Source organism: Heptranchias perlo, chromosome 4 (genome assembly GCF_035084215.1).
Source record: "Heptranchias perlo isolate sHepPer1 chromosome 4, sHepPer1.hap1, whole genome shotgun sequence".
Lineage (NCBI taxonomy): Eukaryota > Metazoa > Chordata > Chondrichthyes > Hexanchiformes > Hexanchidae > Heptranchias > Heptranchias perlo.
This window is the reverse complement of record NC_090328.1, coordinates 12289181-12310600: the sequence shown is the minus strand read 5'-3', so window position 1 is coordinate 12310600 and position 21420 is coordinate 12289181. Positions and strand designations below refer to the sequence as shown.

The window sequence follows — 21420 nt, the reverse complement described above, 5'->3', positions numbered from 1 at the left end:
GACAGCAAATTCTGGTCCATTAAGCTTACCTATCTGAAGTAACTAGAAAATAACAAACAGTCCAGACTGTTACACTAAACTGTAATGTGTACTATAACAGAATTAAACAAGCCAATACGATGCAAAATCTTGATAAAAATAATTAATTTTATTCACATATTCCATACAATCAGAGTGGTGATGTTTTTAATCTTACCATTCTGGACTGGGTTCCTATTCTATTGGGGCAGTCCATGTAGTGCAGAAGACCAGTGTTACATGATGGACGTGCGGGGATGGATAAACATTCTGGAGATTGGTTTGATCACCTTTCAAATGCAATGACTATTTTCTAGAAATTCCCCTCTGGAGGTTGTATAAATTAGGGGGCAGCCTCTAAGAGAGTATGGATTAAACATGCTTTGTGGAAGGAGAAGGCTTGATGGTCCAAAGTACCTTTTCTTATTCCATTGCTTCTTATAGTCTTGTATGGAGGTTTGAGCCCAGGTCACAGAATAGGAATTCAGGAGAAACTTCTTTACCCAAAGTAGTGGCGAGAATGTGAAACTTGTTACCACAAGGAGTAGTTGAGGCAAAGAGCGCTGATGCATTTAAGGGGAAGTTAGATAAGTATATGAGGGAGAAAGGAATGGAAGGATATGCTGATAGAGTAATACGAAGTAGGGTGGGAGGAGGCTCATCTGGAGCATAAACACCGACATAGACCAGTCGGGCCGAATGGCCTGTTTCTGTGCTGTAATTTCCATGTAATTCCATAAATCGCGCATTAACTCAGTTACCTTTCAGAAGCTTTTCATTTGACCAATTAAAAATGTAGCAAGAAAGAAACAGTTTACATTGTCCCCCTCAAAGTGGGTGTCTACTGCCTGGAAGCAGTTCAACAATCAGGTACAGTATGTGTTGGACACTGAAGGGTAGAGATGACAGTTGGCGATGTAGTCAAACAAACGTTTAACGCACTTGTATTGAATTTCTCTCTCCATTATTTTAATAGACGCATCAATCTGTTTGAGTTAATGTTTCCATTAAAACAGTAGGGAGAGTAAATTGATACAAGTGTATCAAGCATTAATCAATAACATTAATTTTTTGGGTTACATCATCTTTTGTTACCTCACAGTAACATTTTTTACATCTCTATTCAAAATTGTTTAATTCAAATTATCTGATGTTTCAAATTGAGTGGGGATTTAGTGTTGAATTATCAGATAATTTAATTATTTAGCACCAAAAAAATAATGTTTTAATTATCAGGATTAGACTGTCATCATACCATGAAAAGTGGGCACTGCAGGAATCCAGACGTGCGCAGTGTGAATCAGGAACTTTGCACGATATTTCATCGTCCACCGTCTTAATGGAGGCATCGAACTGTTCATTTTAACGGTGAGCTGTGGCTTTTTTTTAAATTCGTTCATGGGATGTGGGCGTCGCTGGCGAGGCCGGCATTTATTGCCCATCCCTAATTGCCCTTGAGAAGGTGGTGATGAGCCGCCTTCTTGAACCGCTGCAGTCCGTGTGGTAGTACTCTCACCTCTGAGTCAGAAGGTTGTGGGTTCAAGTGCCCACTCCAGGGACTTAAGCACAAAATCTAGGCTGATATCCCAGTGCAGTACTGACGGAGTTCTGCACTGTCAGAGGTACCACCTTTTGGATGAGACATTAAACCGAGGCCCCGTCTCACCTCTCAGGTAGATGTATGTAGATCCCATGGCACTATTTTGGAGAAGAGCAACAGAATTCTCCCTGGTGTCCTGGCCAATATTTATCCCTCAACCACATCGCTAAAAAAAAACAGATGTATTTGGTCATTATCTCATTGCCGTCTGTGGGACCTTGCTGTGTGCAAATTGGCTGCCGTGTTTCCTACATTACAATAGCGATTACAGCCAATGAAGTAATTTTTTTGAAGAGTAAAGTGCTTTGGGACGTCCTGATGTTGTGAAAGGCGCTATATAAATGCAAGCCTTTCTTTATTTAACTGGGTTCACACTTCCTGCTAAAATGACGAGCAAAGGAATTTCATCTTAATATCTGAAGCATTCAGATTCTAATATTCGCACAGTGGGACTTCACGGTCAAAGGGAGGGGGCAGGGCAAACCATTTCAAAGCTAGAAAATCTTTTTCAAAGTCATTTGCAACGAGGATCCACAATGGTTTCAATAGTGGTTAATGGTTTAATTAATATTAAAATACATGATTATTAATTCATTTTCCATTATCCGGCAATTAAAGACTCGCTACATCTGCAAACAAAGCAGTAATAATCATTCTTGTCCCTGGATTTAGTTCCTTTGTGTTGAACTAATCCGACCTCCTACACATCATCTTTCCTGCAGAATTTGTAGGTTAAGTGCAGTACAACGTTATAAAAATAAATCAGCTTACAGATGGAGCACTTCAGGCTCAATACCAGGGCAAGTAAAAAAAAAGTAGCATTGCTGGAAATCATAGAATCATAGAAGTTTACAACATGGAAACAGGCCCTTCGGCCCAACATGTCCATGTCGCCCAGTTTATACCACTAAGCCAGTCCCAATTGCCTGCACTTGGCCCATATCCCTCTATACCCATCTTACCCATGTAACTGTCCAAATGCTTTTTAAAAGACAAAATTGTACCCGCCTCTACTACTGCCTCTGGCAGCTCGTTCCAGACACTCACCACCCTTTGAGTGAAAAAATTGCCCCTCTGGACCCTTTTGTATCTCTCCCCTCTCACCGTAAATCTATGTCCCCTCGTTATAGACTCCCCTACCTTTGGGAAAAGATTTTGACTATCTACCTTATCTATGCCCCTCATTATTTTATAGACTTCTATAAGATCACCCCTTAACCTCTTACTCTCCAGGGAAAAAAGTCTCAGTCTATCCAACCTCTCCCTATAAGTCAAACCATCAAGTCCCGCTAGCATCCTAGTAAATCTTTTCTGCACTCTTTTCTAGTTTAATAATATCCTTTCTATAATAGGGTGACCAGAACTGTACACAGTATTCCAAGTGTGGCCTTACTAATGTCTTGTACAACTTCAACAAGACATCCCAACTCCTGTATTCAATGTTCTGACCAATGAAACCAAGCATGCTGAATGCCTTCTTCACCACCCTATCCACCTGTGACTCCACTTTCAAGGAGCTATGAACCTGTACTCCTAGATCTCTTTGTTCTATAACTCTCCCCAATGCCCTACCATTAATGGAGTAGGTCCTGGCCCGATTCGATCTACCAAAATGCATCACCTCACATTTATCTAAATTAAACTCCATCTGCCATTCATCAGCCCACTGGCCCAATTTATCAAGATCCCGTTGCAATCCTAGATAACCTTCTTCACTGTCCACAATGCCACCAATCTTGGTGTCATCTGCAAACTTACTAACCATGCCTCCTAAATTCTCATCCAAATCATTAATATAAATAACAAATATCAGCGGACCCAGCACTGATCCCTGAGGCACACCGCTGGTCACAGGCCTCCAGTTTGAAAAACAACCCTCTACAACCACCCTCTGTCTTCTGTCGTCAAGCCAATTTTGTATCCAATTGGCTACCTCACCTTGGATCCCGTGAGATTTAACCTTATGTAACAACCTACCATGCGGTACCTTGTCAAAGGCTTTGCTAAAGTCCATGTACACCACGTCTACTGCACAGCCCTCATCTATCTTCTTGGTTACCCCTTCAAAAAACTCAATCAAATTCGTGAGACATGATTTTCCACTCACAAAACCATGCTGACTGTTCCTAATCAGTCCCTGCCTCTCCAAATGCCTGTAGATCCTGTCTCTCAGAATACCCTCCAACAACTTACCCACTACAGATGTCAGGCTCACCGGTCTGTAGTTCCAAGGCTTTTCCCTGCCGCCCTTCTTAAACAAAGGCACAACATTTGCTACCCTCCAATCTTCAGGGTAGAAATGGGGCTTCCAGACAGCTCAGCAAGTTTGTTCACTGTGTAGCCAGAGCACACAGACCAGCGAGATTACCTGAAGTGGCAGTAGCATCACCTCAATTGGGTTCTCCACCCCTATGTTTGGGAGGGGGGAAAAAAAATCAGCCAGTTCCCACTCCTATCGCTATCCAGCCGCCCCCTTTTGGAACTGTACGTGAGGACTTCTCAATGAGGACAGGGTTTGGCTGTGATTCACACCCCCTCCCACCCTCCCATGCTCAAACAGCCTACTGACATGAATAATGGCCATTTGGGGGGTGTGCCTCAGGGATCGGTGCTGGGTCCGCTGATATTTGTTATTTATATTAATGATTTGGATGAGAATTTAGGAGGCATGGTTAGTAAGTTTGCAGATGACACCAAGATTGGTGGCATTGTGGACTAGTTTCATGGACACACCCAGTGTCCATGAAACTAGACCACAGTAAGGATTCAATACCTTCAGGACAACGGAGGAGAGGGGAAGGGAGAAAATGGTAGTGGGTAGAAAAGGGAATAATTACCCTGTATAGTTATCTTCTCCATCACCAAGGCCTTCTACTTCCACTTTTGAAACATCGCCCGTCTCCCCCCATGCCTCAGCACATGCGCTACTGAAACCATCTTCCATGCTTTTGTTAGGTCCACATTCGACAATTCCAATGCTCTTCTGGCCAGCCTCCCATCTTCCACTCTCCATAAACTTCAGTTCATCCAAAGCCCTGCTGCCCGTATCCTAAATCACACCAAGTCATATTCACCCATCACCCTTGTGCTCATTGACCTACATTGGCTCCCGGTCCAGCAACATCTCAATTTTAAAATTCTCATCCTTGTGTTCAAATCCCTCCATGGCCTCACCCCTCCCTATCACTGTAACGTCCTCCAGCCTTACAACCCCCCTCCCCCCCGAGAACTCTGCATTCCACCAACTCTGGCCTCTTGTGCATCCCGGATTTCCTTCTCCCCACCATTGTCGGACGTGCCTTCAGCCTTTCTGGGCCCTAAGCTCTAGAATTCCCTCCCTAAACCTCTGCCTTTCCACTTCTTGCTCCTCCTTTAAGATGCTCCTTAAAACCTACCTCTTTGACCAAGCATTTAGTCAATTGTCTTAATATCTCCTTCTTTGGCTCGGTGTCAAGTTTTGTCTGATTACACTCCTGTGAAACGTCTTGGGATGTTTTATTGCATTTATATAGTGCCTTTTAATGTAAGTTGTTGTTAATGAATGTATTTCTGCTAAGCAACTGCAAAGTTCCTGAACATGCTGTATGACAATTCCTAGAAGTAGAATTTAACACAATGTTTCATCATCCCCATGAACTAGATTTACATTAGCTGCCACATAGTCCAGAGGATACACCGATAAAGCAAGCACATTTGTGGCCGGGTGCCTGCATGGCTCTGTGGGTAGTTGCTCTGAAATGTGGAAGGCCTTTGAATCGCAGCAGTATTTGTGATTTCATGTGAATGGTCCAGATCTGAGGATGGGGCTGATAATAACCATCCATATAAACCCAAGATTCAGCAAAAAAAAATAAAGCATTTCAGGCTCCCTTGCTCAATTTAGAAAAGAATGTCTGAAGCAAAACTGTGGATTATAATGAGCAGCATGTCGCCATCCATAGAAATAAATCCCTCTAGGATCTCCTTTAACAAATGTCAGCAGAGACTCCTTGGGTTCATACAAGTCCTGCATAATAAACTACATGATAAAATTCTAAACTGGAATACTTCGATATGTCTTAAGTCACACCTGTTAGTTTAGGCAGTTCATAAGAATGCTTTGCTTACCCTTATTTGAGAAGGTGAGACAAGTTTCTGCTGCTTTCTGCTAGGATACATGGTTATTGTGTTTTAGAAACATCAGATAGGAAAGAAAGGTGATGGGCAGGCTAAAGGGACCATGGTCTTGTCCGGCCTGAAATACATTAATATATTATAAATCCTCTGTGGCAAGTTGCTCACCCCCAACCCTAATTAATTTACTAGTGTATATTGTCCGTTGGGCAGGTACAATTCACTTTTAGTTAGTATGTGTTGACAATTTAATTGCTTAAGTTTCTTAAACAGGAGGTGGCCATTCGGCCCATCGTGCCTGCTCTTTGAAAGAGCTAACCAATTAGTCCCATGTCTTCAAAAAGGACAATTTTATTAACTACAGTAAACTGAAAAAGGTGTTTCAGCAATGTTCTAACACTGCATAAAAATATTTTACAGCTTTGATTAACCAGAGTGTGAAATGATCATGGATTCGGTTCAGAGAGTTAAGCAAGTGTGGGTGATGTGACACTGGTGTGCAAAAAACACATTTTCCTTCATTGCTGACGTTAATGGGTGGAAAATTATGTCCTTCTGCATAGAATCAGAGTTTATGGAGAAAGGGTTAGGAATGTACAGAGACTGGAAACAGTAATAAGAAAATAACAAATGCAATTACTTTGTCATAACCAATGCTTTATTTTTAAGATATATTAGAGTAGCAGATTTGCCAAAAAGTAAACTGGGGTAGATTTTCAACTTGCTTCCGGGGCGTGAACCTGGCATTGTGGATCAATCACTCGTTATAGAAAATTTTCATTTCCACTTGAATCAATGAATATTGGGTGGTTTCTGTAACGGGCGATGGATCCCGTAATGCCAGTTTTATGCAAGTTGAACTTCTACTCCCACTGTCCTCCCCCTTGTAGAGCCTGGTTTAGAAACCAATCTAGATGGAGAGCAAGACAGTCCCTATGATTTTAGTAGATAAGTTGCGTCCAGATTTCAAGCAATTATCATTCATCTGTATTTGCCAAAAGAACCAAAGGCGACATGAGGAAAAACTTTTTTTTTTAAAACGCAGTGAGTGGCTATGATCTGGAATGCACTGCCTGAAAGGCAGATTCAATCGTGGCTTTCAAAAGGGAACTGGATAAGTACTTGAAGGGAAAAAATTTGCAGGGCTACAGGGAAAGGGCAGGGAGTGGGACCAGCTGGATTGCTCTTGCAGAGAGCCAGCAAAAGCTCAACAGGCTGAATGGCCTCCTTCTGTGCTGTAACCTTTCTATGATTTGATCTGGGCCGATTCCCCCTTAAATTGGTTAATCAGTCAATGCCTTCGAAATGACTTTTTTTTATTATTATGTCAATAGAACAGAGAGATTTTGTTGTACATTAGCGTCAAGACAATAATCTGCCTTGTTGCCTCCTTCCATTATCTGTACTTTTAACATGACTAGTATTGGGTTTACTATTTCACGGTACTTAACTGTGTTAAGATCACAAATGCATTTGCTATAAGTTACATAGAAATTACAGGACAGAAACAGGCCATTCAGCCCAATGGGTCTATGCCAGTGTTTATGCCCCACAGGAGCCTCCTTCCACCTTATTTCATTTAATCTCATCAGCATATCCTTCTATTCTTTTCTCCCTCATGTACTTATCTAACTTCCCCTTAAATGTATATATGCTAATCACCTCAACTACTCCATGTGGTAGCAAGTTCCACATTCTCACCATTCTGTGAGTAAAGAAGTTTCTCCTGAGCTCCTTATTGGATTTGTTAGTGACAAGTGGAAACATCTCCACATTAATCCCATCGAACACCTTCATAATTTTGAAGACCTCGATTAGATCACCCCTCAGCCTTCTCTTTTCTAGAGAAGAGAGCCTCGCCCTGTTCAGTCTTTTCAAATACATAGAGGTAGGACCTCTGTGAATTTGCCAAGGACACAAACATTTGAGTGTGTCTGGACACACACCTTCACCAGACACAATCAGGCATTACATCGCATAACTAGAGCTAGGCCAGAAGTCATCCAGTCACTCTGTTTTAAAAAAAAAATCACCTATAAATCCATAGATCTTGTCATTTGCAGCAATTAGAAAGAAAGACTTGCATTTATGTAGCACCTTTCACAACCTCAGGATGTCCCCAAGTGCTTTACAGCCAATTAAGTACTTTTGAAGTGTAGTCACTGTTGTAATGTAGGAAACGCAACAACCAACCTGGGCACAGCAAGGTCCCACAAAGAGCAACATGATAATGAGCAGATAATTGTTTATTAGTGTTGGTTGAGGGATAAATATTGGCCACGACAACAGGGAGAACTCTCCTGCAATTCTTCAAAATAGTGCCATCAGTTCTTTTACAATCCACCTGAGGGGGCAGATGGGGCCTCGCTTTAACATCTCTTCCAAAAGATGGCACCTCCCACAGTGCAGCACCCCTTCGGTACTGCACTGAAATGACCGCCTGTATTCTGTACTCAAGTCTCTGGAGTGAGACTTGAACCCACGACTTATTTGACTTAGAGGATAGAGTGCCACAGCTGACACCAGTTAGTAACTATCCAACCATCTTGTGGCTTGTCAGATAATGTATGGCTTCTCCAATGAAGCAGACTGTAATGCAAGCTGGCACTGAACCTTGAATCCATGGTTGAATTCCGAATGCAGTCATTTCAGATTTATTTAGAGGGGGAAAAAAATTGGCCCAATCTGAAGCAATGCAGATTTGATGCACCCGTCTCTTAAATGGCAAAACAGCAATTTTAAAAAAAATTGTTATCTCGGTGTGGAGAAGTGCAGCTTTGGAGGTCACCACCCAATCACCAGCTATCTACAGTCTATTCCTCCAAACTCAAAGTTGCTTAATTCAAATTCTCAATTCAATTTTAAGCATTTTATTCCCACTTTGTTATTGGCATTGCTTAATTCAAATTATATTCGATAATTCACTTTTTTTTTTAAGCACAAAGAAACTTTAGAGTGTAGTGGGAGATACACATCAGGTTCCTGGTAGTCTAACAATGAGTACATGCCTTTCTCATTTTGCATAATCTGGTTGGTTGAATGCCTCGTGGTGGATACACATTTATACCCAGTCAGTTTATTGTCTTTAAAAGTTCATCTGTACTGGTGGTAATCCTCAATAGTCCCATGGTCTATTGATGCAGTGTTTTTTTGCTGTTATGCAAAGACCCTGCTCACACTCCAATTTTGATGCTCAAACCAAATTCGGATTTGAATTTACATTCAGAATTTTTAACCCCTTTCATCTGAAAATCTCTTAACAGTCAGTACTATCCTAGCTCATGAAAGTGACTTAGTATTTGCCCTCAGGATATGGACAACACTGCATATAAAAGACCATATCTTAATATTTGGACAACTGAATGCTGCTAGGACACTTCAGTGGGCATCAAGGGTCAATTTTTTTTTATTTGTTCATGGGATGTGGGCGTCGCTGGCAAAGCCAGCATTTGTTGCCCATCCCTGAGTGCCCTTGAGATCAGGGTGCCCTTGAGGTGGTGGTGAGCCACCTTCTTGAGTGGCTTGCTAGACCATTTCAGAGGGAGATTAAGAATCAACCACATTGCTGTGGGTCTGGAGTCACATATAGGCCAGACCGGGTAAGGACAGCAGGTTTCCTTCCCTAAAGGACATCAGTGAACCAAATGGGTTTAATTATGCAGTGTGGACTGGAGTCACAGAGGACAGACTAGGGAGGGGCAGCAGGTTCCCTTCCTTGAACAATCCACCTGCCTTTCATTTGTCACTTTTCCTGGTGCTAATTACAAGATTGATTGAATTTAATTTCACAACTTCTTTACCCAGAGAGTGGAACTCGCCAGCACAAGTAGTTGAGGTGACTAGATAAACCCATGAGGGAGAAAGGAATAGAAGGATATGCTGATGGGGTTAGATGAAGTAGGGAGGGAGGAGGCTCTTGTGAAGCATAAACACCGGCATGGACCAGTTGGGTCAAATGGCCTGTTTCTGTGCTGTACATTCTATATAATTCTATGTAACGTGCCATGATAGGATTTGAACTAACAACCTCCAGGTTGCTAGTCTAGTAGCATATTCAGTGCTCTAATATACAATATTAATTGAACTGCCCACAAAATTGATATGGGCAATGCAAAGCATTGCTCTGTCCTTATTAACATCGTCTTTATATTGGCTTGAAAAGTGGATGATATCAGAGACTTCTTCAGCAGAGAAGGCAGCATTCGGCCCATCGGGCCTGCTCTTTGAAAGAGCTATCCAATTTATCCCACTCTCTTTTCCCCAAAGCCCCTGCAAATTGTTCCTTTTCAAGTATTTATCCAACTCCCTTTTGAAAGTTTTTATTGAATCTGCTTCCACCACCCTTTCAAGCAGTGCATTCCAGATCATAACAACTCGCTGCATAAAAATTCTCCTCTCCCCTCTGGCGCATATGAGATGAAGGTGGTTGTATGGCTGGCTCACCTGAAGTGATTTGCATAATTTGCAGCCAAAACCAATCAGTATGCGCGATATAATGTCAACACCCAGGCTCATGAGTGTCCACTGCTGAAAATCAATAGCAGACATGCATGAGCCTGGGAGTTAAAATTATATCAAGCATACTGATGGGATTCAGATACCATCCTTTGGAATAGAAAAGCCTGTAATTCTTTTTATTTAAATATGGGTAGGACTTTACTCAGAATCTTACAGCACAGGAGGCCATGCAGGCTCTTTGAAAGAGCTATCCAATTAGTCCCACTCCCCTGCTCTTTCCCCATAACCCTGCAAACTTCTTCCCCTTCAAGTATTTATCCAATTCCCTTTTGAAAAGTTAGTATTGAATCTGCTTCCGCTATTTTTTCAGGCAGTGCATTCAAAATCATCACTCGCTGCTTAAAATTTCTCATCTCACCTCTGGCTCTTCTGCCAATTACCTTAAACCCGTGTCCTCTGTTTACTGACCCTTCAGCCAGTGGAAACACTTTCTCATTACTTACTCTATCAAAACCATTCATGATTTTGAACGCCTCTGTTAAATCTCTCCTTAACCTTCCCTGCTCTAAGCAGAACAATCCCAGCTTCTCCAGTCTCTTCACGTAACTGAAGTCCCTCATCCCTGGTACCATTCTAGTAAATCTCCTCTGCACCCTCTCCAAAGCCTTGACATCCTTCCCAGGATGTGGTGCCCAGAATTACACACGTTACTTCAGCGGAGGCCTAAACATTAATTTGTAAAGATCTAGCATAACTTCTTTGCTTTTGTGCTCTATGCCTCTATTTATAAAGCCAAAGATCCCTTATGCTTTTTTTTTAAAAAAAAGACATTTTATCTACTTGTCCTGCCACCTTCAAAGATTTCTGTCTGTAAACTCACAGATCTGTCTGTTCCTTCACCCCCCTTTAAAATTGTACTCTGGCACCTAGGTATTTTTCCTTCAAGAATCCTTTAAATACTTGAAGGGGATAAAAAGTACAGGGCTATGGGGAAAGAAACTAATTGGATGGCTCTTTCGGCACTATGGCCTCCTTCAGTGCTGTATCTACTATGATACCTCTATCTGTTGGTCATGAGGGTTCTATATGAAATTAGGTTGGGCAGCCTCTACCCAGGCCCAAGTGAATATGAGCCCACAGCACAAACTGGCAACAACGTACATTTATATAGCACCTTTAACATCCCAGGGTGCTTCACAGGAGCGTAATCAAACAAAATTTGACACCAAGCCACATAAAGAGATATAAGGAGAGGTGACCAAAATTTAGGTCAAAGAGGTAGGTTTTAAGGAGCGACTTAAAGGAGGAGAGAAACATTGAGGGAAGGAATTCCAGAGCTTAGGACCTGGGCAGCTGAAGGATGGTGGAGCGAAGAAAATCGGGGATGCTCAAAAGGCCAGACTTGGAGGAACGCAGAGATCTTGGAGGGTTGTAGGGCTGGAGGAGGTTACAGAGTTAGGGAAAGGTGAGATCACAGAGGGATTAGAACACTCTCCTTCACACAGAGAGGCGACAGGTTGGCAGGTGGGGGGAGGATGGGAGAACAGTGCAGTAAAGAGGTCCGAGATTAAGGAATAGGCATTTGGTTAGGGTAGAGTGCAGGGAATTTCACTCTGTGTATAACTATGCTTAACCTGGCCTGAAAGTACCTGTTGCTGACTCCACTGCCCAGCCTGCACCAGCACACACAAAAAAACATTTTAAAAAAAATTAAATGTCACTGCGCATCGATGGTTCATTTTTGACTGTGATCTTTCTCTCACTTCTTCGCTACTGTGATCTGCAAGCACTGGCGTCGAGAGCAGAGAAAGGTAACGGGATTTCACTGCAACCTGTTTCTCTATACATCAGTGAGAGACCGCCTCCGAACTCAAGTCTTGGGAGAACATGCCGTGGATTCATTCACAAACGCTGAGAGTCACATTTGTCACTTTCAAAACCTGGAATCCCTCCAGTCTGGAATGGTAACAGAATTACAATGCTGCTCCACAAAAAAAAAAATATTTTCCATACACATTCAATATCAACTTATAAAGTTTTAATATTCTGCTTTGGTTGAACAGTTGAAACTTTTGAAGATATATATATATATATATATATACACGCACACGAGAAGGTGTTAACTTGACGTGTTAATTCTAGTGTATGAACCTCTCTCAGTGATAGGAAAACTCTTCCTCAAAAAAGGAACAAACACTAATTAGCCTTCCAACTTAACTAATGTTCAACATCACTAGAAGTTCCAATTGTGCCTTCAGTTTGAACAAAGAACTATCTCCTGCTCAAGAATCAGTACTTTCAAAACCACAGCTCATCTTTTATCTAAAAAAGCTGAAAAAGACAAATTAATTGCCAGGTTTAGCAAGGCGAGTCGGGTCTGATTGCATTTGACACAATTTTTTAAAAAAAACACACATTGGTAAATTCTTTTGTTTCTGCCTGTCTGTGCTAGTAATTCAATGGGGTTGGCTCCCTCAATTCCGATTATCAATTAAGTGGGGTTTTTTTTTAAAAACTCAATTTCCTCCATGGCAATCCTAACTGCCGCATCAATCCAGAGTATTAGATATCTGTTAAACCCTCATGGGGTACAACTCACCAAAACTTCAACCCAGACAACCAATAACGGGCAATGATACTTTGCAAGGAAGGAATTGAATTGGGGTGGTGACATTGATCAGTTGGTTATATTGAGTTGATTTCTGTCCTCCAGGAGTAGGGAAAAGGCAGGATGATGAACCAAGGCAAGATTTGCCACCATTGTCCCCATCTGCACCCGGTGGTATCTCTGCCCCTTCCCGGTTACAATGCCCAATTCCAACCGTCGCACCCCTCCCCACCACCCCTTTTACCTGATCTCCCGACTCGGTGAACTTCTCCATGCGCTTCTCCTTGTAAAGGGACCACAGTCCAACGTTCGGTAAGAAAACCAAAGCCACGATAAAGAGGCCGACCATCTGCAAGAAACGCTTCTGTTTCCGTTTCATCCCGAATGGGTAACTTTTTCCCCTCCACTGCTATTTCCAACAAACTATCGTTTGAGCGGCGCCCAGGTCCGAAGACTTGGAGAGAGGGACGGACTGTCTCCAAACCACCGAACAGCGCTTGGGAGAAGGGGGCAACTCCTAATTTAAAAGGGAACACGGGTCTCCGAATCTGCAAACAAAAAAAAAGAGACAAATCCACGTATATTTCAGGATCAGATTTTAGAAGCGATTGTTACCAAACTTGGAACATTGATAAGACATTTAATGGTTAATACTCAACTTTTATATATATATATACACACACAATATTTACTTTTATTGGTAGAAATGGATATTGGCAATAGAAAGACTAACAGCTTATTCCTGTTCCCACTTTAATTCTATTACAGGTTTGAATATGGGAGGGACCAGAGACTGAACCAAAACACAGTCTTTGCCTTCTGTACCCTGGACTCAGCTCCACTTACCTCGGGATGTGGCTACTTGTATATCCGCCGCAATGATCTCCCCATTCAACCAATTTGACACTGACTTTATCCACTCCCAGGACTGACAGCCACGTTGTCTCTTCCTCCCCCTACTACCACTACTGTGTGATCCAATTCCCTTATTTTTTTTTAATCATAGCATATCCTTTACTCGTTAAAGACGAACAGGAGCCTGCAGTTTTCAATCGGTTGGAACTGTCAATGATCCCAGGGAGTTAAAGAGAGATGATCCTTACTTGCACCAATAGCCTTTAGAATGAAACGAGACGGCTGCTTCATTTCACCGGCATCCCTCCTGGTCTGGTCTGGTCTTATTTTCTCCCAAGCTCAAGTCTTGTCTTTTAAAACACGTGTGGACTCGGATCTCAGGCAGATCTGGCAGGAGGGAGGGAGGGAGGAGGAGGAGGAGGCACCTTAACATATGCAAAGCAAACCGAGCCCGGCCGACAGAACGAGACTTTCCAGATTTGGGGGGGTGGTTGGGGAGCGTGGAATGAAAATAACAACTGGATGCAAAAAATCGATTGAATGTTGCTGGTATCTCCCACCTTGGTTCTCTCTCCACCCCGCGGAGTGGGGCTGGCCCTATCTAAATGGTGATGCACCCAACACCAGCGAAGGGCTGACGCAGGGAAACGCCGTCCCGGCTCATGGGCTTAAAATAATTGTCTGCAGCCAATGGCATCTGGAAAAAAAAAGAGTTTGTATTCAGAGAGAGAGAGAGAGAGAAGTGAAAGAGAGAGGCTGTACAGGCTGCTGCCTCTCGGTTGTCTGGACTGGGTTTTTTTTTAAGTTATTGCTGAACATATGAGGACCGGTCAATGAGACGTACAAGAGTTGATTTAGTTGTACTTGGTTGTGTTGAGATTTTAGTCTCTCCCCTTAGTGCCTTTCTGCATTTAATCAAACGACTGTGTCTTATTTCGGAGCATACGGTCCCATTGCCTCGACCTGACACCTCCTAAACTCGCAAAAGGACCACCCCTATCCATTTGTCCAAGTGCCTTAGTCTATTCACTCCCCCACTCCCCTCCTCCTCCACGGTATTTAAACATTCTCCACGTCGCTGCCCTTTCTGCAGTTTAACGACACGGGTCTTTCTCACCTGTAGTGTGATTGCAGGCGAGTCTGGAACTCGACTTCGTAGAAGTCAAGTTTTAACCCGTGAGGGAAGACGAGGACCTGCAGTACATTCAGAAAGAGAGGCAGAGAGATCGCCGTCCCTCTCCAGGTACTTGCCTCTCCAGCGCTGTAGTAACAAACTCCACTCCACGGTGGAGCCAAACCCACACACAAGCAGTCTCCTTCTGCCCCATTGATCCGAAGATGCACAGCAACTTTTGCAAAGGGTGAATCAATTATCTTCATTAACATTAGTCCCATTAAAAATTAGATGTTTCGAAAAGAAATCAGTGATTTGAACATTTTATAAGCACAGATGTTTAAAAGACCATTTAACTAGTTTGTAAAATCAATCTACCTCAAATTTGTTTAACTCTCTGGTGTTTTAAGATGATCAAAGGATTTGATAGGGTAGAGAGAGAGAGAGAGAAACTATTTCCTCTGGTGGGGGAGTCCAGAACAAGGGGGCATAACCTTAAAATTAGAGCTAGGCCGTTCAGGGGTGATGTCAGGAAGCACTTCTTCACACAAAGGGGAGTGGAACATAAGAAATAGGAGCAGGAATAGGCCATGTGGTCCCTTGAGCCTGCTCCACCATTCATTAAGATCATGGCTGATCTTTGACCTCAACTCCACTTTCCTGCCCGATCCCCATATCCCTTGATTCCCTTAGAGTCCAAAAATCTATCCATCTCAGTTTTGTATAAACTCAATGACTAAGCATCCACAGCCCTCTGGGGTAGAAAATTCCAAATATTCATGACTATCTGAGTGAAGAAATTCCTCCTCATCTCAGTCCTAAATGTCCAATCCCTTATCCTGAGACTATGTCCCCTAGTTCGAGACTCTCCAGCCATGGGAAGCCTCCTCCCAGCATCTACCTTGTCAAACCCTCTTAGAATCTTATATGTTTCAATGAGATCAACTCTCATTCTTCTAAACTCCAGAGAGTATAGGCCCATTCTACTCAGTCTCTCCTCATAGGACAACCCTCGCATCCCAGGAATCAATCAAGTGAACCTTTGTTGCACTGCCTCCAAGGCAAGTTTATCTTCCCTTAGGTAAGACCAAAACTGTACACAGTACTCCAGGTGTGGTCTCACCAAAGCCATGTACAGTTGCAGCAAGACTTCCTTACTCTTGTACTCCAACTTCCCTTGTAATAAAAGCCAACATACCATTTGCCTTCCTAATTGCTTGCTGTACATGCATGCTAACTTTCTGTGTTTCGAGTACTAGGACACCCAAATCCTTCTGAACACCAAAATGTAATAGTTTCTCACCATTTAAAAAATATCCTGTTTTACTATTTTTCCTTCCAAAGTGAATAACCTCACATTTCCCCACGTTATACTGGAATTTGGAACTGTCTCCCCAAAAAGCTGTTGAAGCTGGAGGTCAACTGAAAATTTCAAAACTGATAGATTTTTGTTAGGCAAGGGTATTAAGTGATATGGAAACAAGGCAGGTAGATGGAGTTAAACTACAGATCAGCCGTGATCTAATTGAATGGCGAAACATGCTCGAGGGGCTGAATGGCCTACACCTGTTCCTATGTTCCTGAATTTGAACAGAGGGATGAAGTTTAGGGAACAAACTGGGAAATAGTTCAGGGTCACCCTGTTGAGGGATATGTTCTGTAAATAAAAGTAAAGCTGTTGCTGATTGGGTGCCCATTGGTCCAATGGGAAAGAGAAATGTGCACTCAGAAACATCTCAAAGTGCTTCCCACACATTCAATAAAGAACTTAGAGAAAGAACTTGCTTTCATGACTGCAGGATGTCCCAAAGCGCTGTACAGGCAAGGAGGTACTTTTGAGGTGTAGTCGCTGTTGTAGGGAAAAGCGGCAGCCAATTTGCGCACAGCAAGGTCCCACAAACAGCAAGGTGATAATAACCACATAATCTGTTTTAGTGATGTTGGTTGAGGGATAAATATTGGTCAAGACATTAAAGGAACTCCTTCAAATTGTGTCTTGGACTTTGAAGTGCATTGACCATTATGTGGGGAAACACAGCAGTTAATTTTCCCGTAACTGCAAACAAAGACATGAATGACCAGTTAATCTCCATTTAGTTGGTATTGATTGAGGGATGAATGTTGGCCAGGACACCAGGAGAAATCCTTTGCTCAACTTTCAATAATGCCGTGGGATCTTCCATGTCCACCTGAACCTGTGGCAAGGCATGCAAGACCTCGGTTTAAGGTCCTCTGGGTGGATGGATTTATTCACATTTATTTCAAATAAAAGCAAGCTAAGCCTCTGATGGGTTTCAGAGAATTATAGAGTTGGCTGGGAGTGTGCTACAAGGCTGTAACACAGTCAACTAGTTGGGCTGATGAAATTCCAGTGATTCATAAATGGCACCCAAACATTCAGCATGCTTGCAGTCATTAGCCGAGGCATAGAATATAAGAGCAGGGAGGTTATGCTGGAACTGTATAAAACACTAGTTAGGCCACAGCTACTGCGTACAGTTCTGTCACCACATTACAGGAAGGATGTAATTGCACTAGAGAGGGTACAAAGGAGATTTACTCAAGATATGGCCTAACTAGCGTTTTATACAGTTCCAGCATAACCTTCCTGCTCTTACATTCTATGCCTCGGCTAATGACTGTATACATGCTGAATGTTTGGGTGCCATTTATGAATCACTGGAACTTCATCAGCCTAACCAGTTGACTGTGTTACAGCCTTGTAGTACACTCCCAGCCAATTCTATAATTCTCTGAAACCCACCAGAAGCTTAGCTTAGCTTGTTGCCAGGACTGGATAATTTTAGCTATGAGGAAAGATTGGATAGGCTGGAGTTGTTCTCTTTGGAACAGAGGAGGCTGAGGGGAGATTTAATTGAGGTGTACAAAATTATGAGGGGCCTAGATAGAGTGAATAGGAAGGACCTATTTCCCTTAGTAGAGAGGTCAATAATCAGGGGCATAGATTTAAAGTGATTGGTAGAAGGATTAGAGGGGAGCTGAGGAAAATCTTTTTCACCCAGAGGGTGGTGGGGGGTCTGGAACTCACTGCCTGAAAGGGTGGGAGAGGCAGAAACCCTCAACTCATTTAAAAAATACCTGGATGTGCACCTGAAGTGCCGTGACCTACAAGGCTATGGACCAAGTACTGGAAAGTGGGATTCGGCTGGGTGGTTCATTTTCAGCCGGCGCGGACACGATGGGCCGAATGGCCTCCTTCTGTGCCGTAAATTTTCTCTGATTCTATCAGAGTCTTAAAACTATAGAAGTTAACAGCACAGAGGGAGGCAATTTGGTCCATTGTTTTTTTGCTGGTTCTTTGTTAGAGCAATCCAGAACTAATCTCACTGCCATGCTCTCTGTAGCCCAATATCTTCCTTTGCTTCAATAATATATCCATTCTTAGGATTATTTCTCTGTTATGTGAAGCAATTTTGAGCATGCATCATTGCAAAAGTGGCAGTGTGATTCAGTAGTCAAGTCCCGATATGACATTTGAACATATGAAAGCCAAACAGTGTGAGACCTCTGTGGGAGGCCATTCGCACCCCTTGATTTTCTCAACGTGTGGATTATAACTCCAGTAGAATCATAGAATTGTTACAGCACAGAAGGAGGCCATTCGATCTATTTGTAAGAGCAATCCAGTTAGTCCCATTCCCCCGCTCGTTCCCCATAGCCCTGCAATTTTTTGCTTTCAAGTACTTAGAAGTAGGGAACCTTGGATGACTCGGGAGATTGAGGCACTAGTCAAAAAGAAGAAGGAGGCATATGACATGCATAGGCAGCTGGGATCAAGTGGATCCCTTGAAGATTATAGAGATTGCCGGAGTAGAGTTAAGAGAGAAATCAGGAGGGCTGAGAACAGCTGAGAGGAGCCGAGCGGAGCGGAGGGAGCGTCCGATAAAAGGCGGGATTTCAGAGCGCTGAGAACAGCTGAGAGGAGCCGAGCCGAGCGGAGGGAGCGTCCGATAAAAGGCGGGATTTCAGAGCGCTGAGAACAGCTGAGAGGAGCCGAGCCGAGCGGAGCTGCGACCGAGTTCGAAGTGACGTCAGGAATCAGATCGGGACGCGACACAGGGGAGGCACCTGATTGGTGAGTAGGTTCAGGTGAGTATTTCTACTTATCGACAGTAACTGAAGTAAAAGGAAAGGGAAGGTCTGCTGGTCTTATAGGAAGTAGCGTTTATTTTTTAGTGAATCAAGGTCCCTAGTGTAGTTAACATTCTCTAAATTGAAAACAATTTAAAGGAGTAAACTCCTTAAAGGGAGTTGTAAGTAGTTTTTCTTTCCTTTTTTTTTCTCTTGACATTGTAGTTGTTCTTAAGCTAATTTAGGGGTTACGTCATGGCAGGAGATCCCAGGGCCGTGTCATGTTCCTCTTGTGGGATGTGGGAATTCAGGGCTCCTTCCTGTATCCCTGATTCCTTCACCTGCGGGAAGTGTGTCCAGCTGCAGCTATTGTTTGACCGCTTGACGGCTCTGGAGCTGCGGATGGACTCACTTTGGAGCATCCGCGATGCTGAGAAAGTCGTGGATAGCACGTTCAGTGAGTTGGTCACACCGCAGATAAAAATTACTGAGGGAGATAGTGAATGGGTGACCAACAGACAGAGGAAGAGTAGGAAGGCAGTGCAGGGGTCCCCTGCGGTCATCTCCCTCCTAAACAGGTATACCGTTTTGGATACTGTTGGGGGAGATGGCTCACCAGGGGAAGGTGGCAGTGGCCAGGTTCATGGCACCGTGGCTGGCTCTGCTGCACAGGAGGGCAGGAAAAAGAGTGGCAGAGCTATAGTGATAGGGGACTCGATTGTAAGGGGAATAGACAGGCGTTTCTGCGGACGCAACCGAGACTCCAGGATGGTATGTTGCCTCCCTGGTGCAAGGGTCAAGGATGTCTCGGAGCGGCTGCAGGACATTCTGGAGGGGGAGGGTGAACAGCCAGTTGTCGTGGTGCATATAGGCACCAACGATATAGGTAAAAAACAGGATGAGGTCCTACAAGCTGAATTTAGGGAGTTAGGAGTTAAACTAAAGAGTAGGACCTCAAAGGTAGTAATCTCAGGATTGCTACCAGTGCCACGGGTTAGTCAGAGTAGGAATGACAGGATAGCTAAGATGAATACGTGGCTTGAGAGATGGTGCAAGAGGGAGGGATTCAAATTCCTGGGCCATTGGAACCGGTTCTGGGGGAGGTGGGACCAGTACAAATTGGACGGTCTGCATCTGGGCAGGACTGGAACCAATGTCCTAGGGGGAGTGTTTGCCAGTGCTGTTGGGGAGGGTTTAAACTAATGTGGCAGGGGGATGGGAACCGATGCAGGAAGTCAGTGGGAAATAAAGTGGTGACAGAAACAAAAGGCAGTAAGGGAGAGTGTACAGAACATGACCGGACAGATGGTCTGAGAAAGCAGGGCAAAGACCAAGGGAAGTCTAGATTAAACTGCATTTATTTCAATGCAAGAAGTCTGATGGGCAAGGCAGATGAACTCAGGGCATGGATGGGTACATGGGACTGGGATGTTATAGCTATTACTGAAACATGGCTAAGGGAGGGGCAGGACTGGCAGCTCAATGTTCCAGGGTACAGATGCTATAGGAAAGATAGAGCAGGAGGTAAGAGAGGAGGGGGAGTTGCGTTCTTGATTAGGGAGAACATCACGGCAGTAGTGAGAGGGGATATATCCGAGGGTTCGCCCACTGAGTCTATATGGGTAGAACTGAAAAATAAGAAGGGAGAGATCACTTTGATAGGATTGTACTACAGACCCCCAAATAGTCAATGGGAAATTGAGGAGCAAATATGTAAGGAGATTACAGACAGCTGCAAGAAAAATAGGGTGGTAATAGTAGGGGACTTTAACTTTCCCAACATTGACTGGGACAGCCATAGCATTAGGGGCTTGGATGGAGAGAAATTTGTTGAGTGTATTCAGGAGGAATTTCTCATTCAGTATGTGGATGGCCCGACTAGAGAGGGGGCAAAACTTGACCTCCTCTTGGGAAATAAGGAAGGGCAGGTGACAGAAGTGTTAGTGAGGGATCACTTTGGGACCAGTGATCATAATTCCATTAGTTTTAAGATAGCTATGGAGAAGGATAGGTCTGGCCCAAAAGTTAAAATTCTAAATTGGGGAAAGGCCAATTTTGATGGTATTAGACAGGAACTTTCAGAAGTTGATTGGGAGAGTCTGTTGGCAGGCAAAGGAACGTCTGGTAAGTGGGAGGCTTTCAAAAGTGTGTTAACCAGGGTTCAGGGTAAGCACATTCCTTATAAAGTGAAGGGCAAGGCTGGTAGAAGTAGGGAACCTTGGATGACTCGGGAGATTGAGGCACTAGTCAAAAAGAAGAAGGAGGCATATGACATGCATAGGCAGCTGGGATCAAGTGGATCCCTTGAAGATTATAGAGATTGCCGGAGTAGAGTTAAGAGAGAAATCAGGATGGCAAAAAGGGGATATGAGATTGCTTTGGCAGATCAGGCAAAGGTGAATCCAAAGAGCTTCTACAAATACATAAAGGGCAAAAGGGTAACTAGGGAGAGAGTAGGGCCTCTTAAGGATCAACAAGGTCATCTATGTGCGGAACCACAAGAGATGGGTGAGATCCTGAATGAATATTTCACATCGGTATTTACGGTTGAGAAAGGCATGG

At 43.4% G+C, this 21420-nt stretch overlaps 1 protein-coding gene across 4 annotated transcripts in view; it reads right to left on the bottom strand.

Moving 5' to 3' along the window:
* The window catches only part of galntl6 (polypeptide N-acetylgalactosaminyltransferase like 6), a 1033047-nt gene extending 1019871 nt beyond the window's left edge, over positions 1-13176 (bottom strand). For 2 of the 4 annotated variants that reach the window (XM_067982488.1, XM_067982487.1), the window contains exon 1: positions 13055-13176. In XM_067982488.1, the coding sequence (XP_067838589.1) occupies positions 13055-13176 (122 nt within the window). Of the gene's footprint in view, positions 1-6452; positions 6456-13041 lie in introns of all 4 variants that reach the window. The other 2 variants (XM_067982486.1, XM_067982485.1) reach the window with 2 other exon arrangements.
* Between the last annotated feature and the right edge of the window lie 8244 nt (positions 13177-21420).